The sequence below is a fragment of the Brassica rapa genome, unplaced genomic scaffold, assembly GCF_000309985.2.
Source record: "Brassica rapa cultivar Chiifu-401-42 unplaced genomic scaffold, CAAS_Brap_v3.01 Scaffold0664, whole genome shotgun sequence".
Lineage (NCBI taxonomy): Eukaryota > Viridiplantae > Streptophyta > Magnoliopsida > Brassicales > Brassicaceae > Brassica > Brassica rapa.
The window spans coordinates 45,224-53,550 of record NW_022610604.1 but is presented as its reverse complement, the minus strand read 5'-3'; the positions used below and the strand labels follow the sequence as shown (position 1 = coordinate 53,550).

At 50.0% G+C, this 8,327-nt stretch overlaps 1 protein-coding gene across 1 annotated transcript; it reads right to left on the bottom strand.

The window, feature by feature from the left end:
• Window positions 1-1,266: 1,266 nt before the first annotated feature.
• LOC117130711 lies at window positions 1,267-2,422 on the bottom strand. Its single transcript, XM_033283428.1, has 3 exons — window positions 2,349-2,422; window positions 1,334-2,208; window positions 1,267-1,271 (listed from the first exon to the last, which is right to left on the bottom strand). Exons 1-3 carry the CDS (start codon window positions 2,420-2,422, stop codon window positions 1,267-1,269), a joined length of 954 nt encoding a protein of 317 aa, XP_033139319.1.
• Between the last annotated feature and the right edge of the window lie 5,905 nt (window positions 2,423-8,327).

The following is an 8,327-nucleotide window of genomic DNA, read 5'->3' as shown; positions in this document are numbered from 1 at the left end:
CGCGGCTCTGCTCGGTTCCTAAGTCCCATCCGGCTCTCCTTATCTGTTTCAATTCGTTTCTCTTCTCTTCTCTATGGTTAAACACGAAAGGTTGTGTTGGTTGAGTCGAAGGGACACGTCCCTAGGCTTTGGCTGAACATAATCAAACCGCTAGCCTAGACACGGGTCGGTTAGTGGGATGATCCGATCGCACCAAGACTGGGCGGTTAGGACGAACGGTTGGGAATGACCCAAAGGGCACGAGTTGTCAAGAGTCACGAGTGTCCAAGAGGCACGAATGGCCAAAGGGTACATGTTCCAAATGGTGTCTTTCGGGACAGGTTAGGACCGATCATTATGGATCAGCCTATGGCTTGTCTAGTCAAGACAAGGTCACGGTTTGTCTAAGCCAAGGTAGAGCCGCAAGGTATGACCGGTTGCTAAGCCTTCCGGATTAGGCTTGAGGCTTACTCGGCCGATTGGATCCAGGCCTAAGGCCGGATCAGGTAAGGGAGTCCGTTGGGCCATCGAGCCGGACTCCATTGGCCGGTCGCACCTAGATTCTATCCGGTTAGACGGATTGGTCTTTGGGGATGATCCGGATCTGTTAGTGTGTTCTGTTATCTATTCTGGACTATCTATCTGATTCTAAAGTCAAGGGGAGGTTGGTTGAATGACTTAGGATACGGTAGGTAGGTTCATACGTTTTATGATTATGTTGACTGAGGTTTATCTAAGTTCTAGGAACCAAGCCAAGCATTGTAGAATCAATCCGTTCTATTCTCGGTTATGATTAATGCTTATTTGGTTGTGGTTTCAGGAACTAAGGATGGTTCTGGTCAAGCCAAGGAGCCGTGAAGGCTCGGTCAGTGAGAGGCTGTGTAACGTGTGGTTAGATGATACTAGGAATGAACTAGTTATTGTCTATGAGACTGTTAAGAAGTTGTGTATGAATCTCATGTTTCTAAGTAATACAAAGTTTATACATTGTTATTCCGCTGTGCAATCTGTTCCTTTGTTTATGAACCTCATATTCGAATATGACTTAGCAAATAAAAGATTTAAAATGGATCAAACAAGCAAAGAAATTAATAGGTAAGCATTCGTATCCAGTTGGGTCAGGAGACCAGGAACCGGTCTTACGTCTTCTTCTTCTTTCTGAAATCCTCCAATTCCAATCATCTCGGGTTGCACAAAGCAGTGAGATGCACCGGAATCAAACAGAACATGGGCTGCCACTCCACCCATGACTAAGGTCCCTACATATTCACCCGGAACACTAAGGACCTACTCTACAGACAAGCAATTTCACACAGAAATTCTTAAGGAAAAAGTGAGAGATAGGATGACTCACCAGTGATCGGACGAGACGTGCTTGGGTCCGACGACTCATCTCCAATGGTGTACACCTGCGGCATGATGGCATGCCTCTTCGCAGCCGGCTGAGGCCCATCACTCGGACGCTTCCCAGCAGATTGTGCGTCCTTTGGACACTGATTCTTGAAGTGTCCAGTTTCCCCGCAGTTGTAGCACACGCGTTCCCCAGTACTCCTGTTCTGGCTCTTCGGCCTTTGATCTTCTTCAGGACAATCCCGCACCTTGTGATCCATACTTCCACAACGGTGACAAGCTCCCATAGCAGCACGGCACACACCAGAGTGCATCTTCCCACAAGTCGAACACGCACTGCGACTGGTTGCATTCGGCTTGCTGGAAGAGCCAGACTTCACCACCTTTTGATTCTTCCCCGCATGCTTACCAGGATGGACATGCGCCACTGAGCCAAACACTTTGGCTTCCTCACTGATTCCCGCTTCCTGCTCCGCGGCCTTTTCCACCAGTTCGGCCACGGTATCATAGTTGCGGATCTTACAACGAGTTCGGAGATCAACCCTAAGTCCGCGCATGAATTTACGGACCAAGGATATCTCAGACTCTGCCTCACGCCCAGCATACTTCTTGAGGCTGTTGAACTCTACTTCATATTCCCTTACAGACATAGATCCCTGTTCCAGTCTGAGGAAGGCTCCCTCAAGTTGGTCAAATGCTTCCGGCGGAAAGTACTTCGCACGGAACTCGGCCTTAAAATTGCTCCAGGTGCAGTGATCCTCACCAATCCGGGCAGCAACACCTCGCCACCAGGTGTGCGCATCACCGTCCAAGTAGTGGACAGCAATGTCCTTCTTGTAAGCAAGAGGACAACGGATCGACTTAAAGTTCCGGCCTATCCTGTCAATCCATTGATCTGCTTCCACTGGTTTGGAACCACCTGAAAGAACTGGGTTCCCAGTTTCTGCATGTGGTCCATGACCTTGAGATAAGACGGATTCCTAGCAACGTGTGCATCTTCTCCATCTTGCACCACTTACTCCGCCTCGTCCACAACAGGTGGAACCACTGGAGGTGCCGCCACAGCAGGCAGCCTTGCCAAGACTTGTGCCATTATAGCCAACACAGCTTCAATCCAACAGCTCCAGCAGCAGCACCAGCGGCTGCAGCATTGTTCAAATTTGCTGCATTCTGAGCAGCATTCCGAGCCTCTTCCGTACCAGCTTCATTCCTGGCCACGTTGCTCGCAGACCCCTCACCAATCTCATTCACAGTCCTTCTTGCGTTACGGTTACTTTTTGCCATCTGCAATCAGATCACAGGCAAGTTAGTCAAAACTAACTTGGGATCAGGACACGGAACACATAATTTACCACGAGACGTCAGGCTTGGAAGGATGGTTTGCCCCAATAACCCACTACACTTAGATTGTCCTAGAACCGACTCCGCTCTGATACCACTTGAAAGGACCCGACCCATTTTTTCGTACCATCAGTACGAGTCTGGCTCGACTTCCTCGATCAGACTTGGGCCGTTTTCCTAATTTTCTTTACTAAGAATTATTTCCGAGTTTTAGTTCGTTTTCAGACAATCAAGCAAGCATAATAAGATTTGAATAGATTAACTGAGGTTCGAGTTAACAAGTGAGTTTGCTATAAGCTATTACAAGTTAAACTCGTCCTACAACTACCCAAATCCCCCATCCTTCCTTCCTGCCTTAGTCCCGCGGTCAAGCTATGTCCTTACCCTTACGGGTCTGGTCCTGATCTGCATCCAAAACAAGGAGGCATAAGCAACAGTTTGCTTAATGATGCGGTCATCCCGTCTCACTCAGCCATGTAAAGCAATCGAGTCAATCAATCAGTAAACGGACATGCTTATCATCAGTCAGTTACTTAGCCGACCCAATCGTCCCAAGCCAACGCGCCATCAGATTCAGACAAGCCCTAGCAGGCCATTACGGCTCTAGGCGCATGATCTGATCCAGATGCGTCGATGGAAGGAACCGACTGTTCGGACCAAGCCAGAACTTAGCAGATAATTCAAATTAGACAAGCAATCAGTACATAGAACATTCCTATCATTCAGACTACGATTCATTACGATAGGCTACGGTCACGCACTCACCTTTGTCTTAGAGTCGGTATGTTCTGTTTGATTCGGTCTCTTCTGACACCTCTTGAGCGGTTTCCGTCGGATCTTCGAACGTTCAGACAGTCGGAAGTTCTTGACTCGGACTTGATCAATCCAGCCAAATATCGAAAGTTCTCTCTTAATCGGACTTTTCTCTCTCTGAGTTCTTCTCTGGTTCTTTCTTTCTGTTTCCCGTACAGAAATGGCAAAATAAGACCAAGGAGACAATTAAAATGGGCAGTTGGGCGGTTTAGGCCCGAGAAACTGCAAAGATAACCGTTCCCGCTTATTTTACATGCGGCTCTTTGTCCGTAACCGCCACCCCGCACTCCAAAGCATGTCAGCGTGAGTTTTTCCCCTTTTCGGACCTTAACTGTTCCCGCCAGTTTTACTTAGACGAAACTCGAGCTGAAGCTGACTGATGCAGTCGACAACTCTAACCGCCTTGTCCGAATCAGACCAATACTACTGAATCAGCTCATCTCAGCTTAGCCGACAGTCTTAACTGCCTTGTCTGATTTCCGACAATCTATGTCTAGCCGACCAGCTCAACCGTCATGTACGAATCCGACAACACTTGTCCGGATCCGACCATTGCTGTCCGAAAATACCGCTTTGCCTGGATTTTCATCGAACTGGCCGAACACTACTGAGTTCCGCAAATCGAACGGCCTGGTCCAATAACCCGAGCGTAAGACCGACTGATGGAGCTTTGTTGGCTCAAAAACAGATCAGATCCTAGCTTTATTCGGGTACATGGTTCCGCTCCGTCCACTACTAATCAGACTTCCGAACCAAGAACTCCCATCCACCCACGGTAAGTCCTTACAACTTTGGCCAGCTCTTTCTAGCATCATCAAACCCATTCAGTACGTTCCAACAGTCCGGCCAGGCAGTCCTCAGATCATCCTATCATCGATCTTCAGAACACGGTCGCTACACCGACCCCAAACTCAATCAGAAAGGGCAAAGGGATGCAAGTGGCCGAAAGGGGACAACCCTTGGCCGATGGTGCCCATTCGCTAGCAAGTCATGCCTGTTCGTGGGGAAAGACTTACCCCCTCGTTTTCTATAAATATGGGGGCTCTCTGGTCGATTTCATTATCCAATTCCAGAGTAAAATACTCAGAGAAACCGTAGAGAGAAAGAAAAAGAGAAAGAGAGAGTTCCGGTCAAGAGAAAGGCCGATTGTGGTGGTGTTGTGTTCCGGCGACTCTGATCGTTTGAGAACTAACTCCGGTCAAGAATGGGAACCCAGACGTGGTTCACAAGGTATGTGATGGGCCGTGGCTCCATCAGACCGAACGTCCATCAACGTCATGTGTGTAGTGAACAGACAGCCCACGTGGGCCAAAATAACCCGAACAGTCTGTCACGCCCCCAATCCTGAATAGGATTGTCGGGACGGCCATGGTTCGAGGAAACATGCAAGCCAGTCTTAGGACATCAAGGCAAGTGTTCCATGGTCGAGAAAGAAGGTTAAGGACATAAGGAAACTTAGACTTAACCTTATACAAGCTAAGAGACAGCTAGGACGAGTAAGACGGTAGCTGGACGAAGTGGACGAGTAGCTCGACCAGCTCAATGAAGCTAGGTTCAGTTCACACCAGCTCAGTCCCTACTAAGTCAGCTCCACTAGCTGGACTACTAGCTCACTCAGCTGAGGCAGCTGAGAGTCAGCTCATCTCAGCTAGATGGACTGTCTGGGCTTTAGGCCGATGGTCCGGGTCCGGGTCAGTGGCGGGCTGTGAGGTCCGGCCATGAGGCCATGGGCTGTTGGGTCTTTGGACAAGGCCGTGGGCTAAGTCCAGGAGGCCTGGGGCGTGGGTTGGGCTTGTGACCGACCCAAACCCAATCAGAAAGGGCGAAGGGATGCAAGTGGCCGAAAGGGGACAACCCTTGGCCGATGGTGCCCATTCGCTAGCAAGTCGTGCCTGTTCATGGGGCAAGACTTACCCCCTCGTTTCTATAAATATGGGGGCTCTCTGGTCGATTTCATTATCCAATTCCAGAGTAAAATACTCAGAGAAAAACGTAGAGAAAAGAAAGAGAGAAAGAGATAGTTCCGGCCAAGAGAAAGGCCGATTGTGGTGGTGTTGTGTTCCGGCGACTCTGATCTTTGAGAACTAACTCCGGTCAAGAATGGGAGATCAAGACAAGGAGAAGAGCATGGAGAACCCTGACGTGGTTCACAAGGTATGTGATGGGCCGTGTCTCCATCAGACCGAACGGATGGTCCATGCGACCGCACCGCGGCTCTGCTCGGTTCCTAAGTCCCATCCGGCTCTCCTTATCTGTTTTAATTCGTTTCTGTTCTCTTCTCTCTGGTTAAACACGAAAGGTTGTGTTGGTTGAGTCCAAGGGACACGTCCCTAGGCTTTGGCCGAACATAACCAAACCGCTAGCCTAGACACGGGTCGGTTAGTCGGATGATCCGATCGCACCAAGACTGGGAGGTTAGGACGAACAGTTGGGAATGACCCAAAGGGCACGAGTTGTCAAGAGTCACGAGTGTCCAAGAGGCACGAATGGCCAAAGGGTGCATGTTCCAAACGGTGTCTTTCGGGACAGGATAGGACCGATCCTTATGGATCAGCCTATGGCTTGTCTAGTCAAGACAAGGTCACGGTTTGTCTAAGCCAAGGTAGAGTCGCAAGGTCTGACCGGTTGCTAAGCCTTCCGGATTAGGATTGAGGCTTACTCGGCCTATTCTAAGGCCGGATCAGGTAAGGGAGTCCGTTGGGCCATTGAGCCGGACTCCATTGGCCGGTCGCACCTAGATTCTATCCGGTTAGACGGATTGGTCTTTAAGGATGATCCGGATCTGTTCGTGTGTTCTGTTTACCTATTCTAGACTATCTATCTGATCCTAAGTCCAGCCGTGGTTGGTTGAATGACTTAGGATACGGTAGGTAGGTTCATACGTTTTATGATTATGTTGACTGAGGTTTATCTAAGTTCTATGAACCAAGCCAAGCATTGTGGAATCAATCTGTTCTATTCTCGGTTATGATTAATGCTTATCTGGTTGTGGTTTCAGGAACTAAGGATGGTTCTGGTCAAGCCAAGGAGCCGTGAAGGCTCGGTCAGTGAGAGGCTGTGTAACGTGTGGTTAGATGATACTAGGGATGAACTAGTGATTGTCTATGAGACTGTTAAGAAGTTGTGTATTGAATCACATGTTTCTAAGTAATACAAAGTTTATACATTGTTATTCCGCTGTGCAATCTGTTCCTTTGTTTATGAACCTCATATTCGAATATGACTTAGTGAATAAAAGACTTAAAATGGATCAAACAAGCAAAGACTTCGTATCCAGTTGGGTCAAGAGACCAGGAACGGGTCTTACAGTCCTTGTGTGTCCATGTGTGTCCATCAGCACACACAAGACGTCTGTGGGTGTCTGTCAGCACACACATGACATTCATGTGTGATAGTCAGCACACACAGGACGTACGTGGCTGTCTGTTTGTGTCCCTGTGTGTCTGTCGGAAGACACAGGACGTCCGTGGCTGTCCATCAGTACACATATCAACACGTTGGTCCTTGGACTCGGCATGCTGGCCCTCCCCGTGGACTGTTTGGGTGATTTTGGCAGACGTGGGCTGTCTGTTCAGTACACACAGGACTCTGTGGGTGTCCGCCAGCACACACAGGACGTCTGTGGCTGTCTGTGGCTGTCCGTGTGTGTCCGTGTGTGTCCGAGTGTGCCTGTGGGCGTCCGTCAGCACACACAGGACGTTTGTGGCTGTCTATAAGTACACATATCAGCACGCTGGTCCTTGGACTCAGCACGCTGGCCTTTCCCGTGGTCTGTTCGGGTGATTTTGGCACCCGTGGGCTGTCTGTTCAGTACACACAGGACGTCCGTGGGTGTCCGTCAGCACACACAGGACGTCTGTGTGTGTCCGTCAGCACACACAGGACGTATGTGCCTGTCCGTGTGTGTCCGTGTGTGTCCGTCAGCACACACAGGACGTCTGTGGCTGTTCATCAGTGCACATATCAGCACGTTGGTCCTTGGACTCAGCACGCTGACCCTTCCCGTGGACTGTTCGGGTGATTTTGGCCCACGTGGGCTGTTTGTTCAGTACACACTGGACGTCCGTGGGTGTCCACCAGCACACACATGACGTCCGTGGCTGTCCGTGTGTCCAACTGAGTCCATCAGCACACACAGAACGTTTGTGGCTGTCCATCAGTACACATATCAGCACGTTGGTCCTTGGACTCAGCATGCTGGCCCTTCCCGTGGACTGTTTGGGTGATTTTGGCCCACGTGGGCTGTCTGTTCAGTACACACAGGACGTTTGTGGGTGTTCGCCAGCACACACAGGACATCCGTGGCTGTCCGTTAGCACACACAGGACATCCGTGGCTGTCCGTGTGTGTCCGTCAGCACACACAAGACGTCCGTGGGTGTCCGTCAGCAAACACAGGACGTCCGTGTGTGTCTGTCAGAACACACAGGACATCTGTGGCTGTCCGTGTGTGTCCGTCTGTGTCCGTCAGCACACACATGATGTCTGTGGCTGTCCATCAGTACACATATCAGCACGTTGATCCTTGGATTCAGCATGCTGGCCCTTCCTGTGGATTGTTTGGGTGATTTTGGTCCACATGGGCTGTCTGTTCAGTACACACAGGACGTCCGTGGGTGTCCGCCAGCACACACAGGACGTATGTGGCTGTTTGTGGCTGTCCGTCAGCACACACAGTACGTCTGTGGATGTCCGTGTGTGTCCGTCAGCACACACATAACGTCTGTGTGTGTCCATCAGCACACATGACGTCTGTGGCTGTCCTCGGTACACATATCAGCACGTTGGTCCTAGGACTCAGCACGCTGACCCTTCCCGTTGACTGATTGGGTGATTTTAGCCCTC

Coding starts and splice junctions, on each gene's coding strand:
- LOC117130711 (XM_033283428.1), bottom strand. CDS start 2,422: ATGGCACAAGTCTTGGCAAGGCTGCCTGCTGTGGCGGCACCTCCAGTG. Junction 2,209..2,348: donor CCTGTTGTGGACGAGGCGGA/GTAAGTGGTGCA, acceptor ATGGATTGACAG/GATAGGCCGGAACTTTAAGT.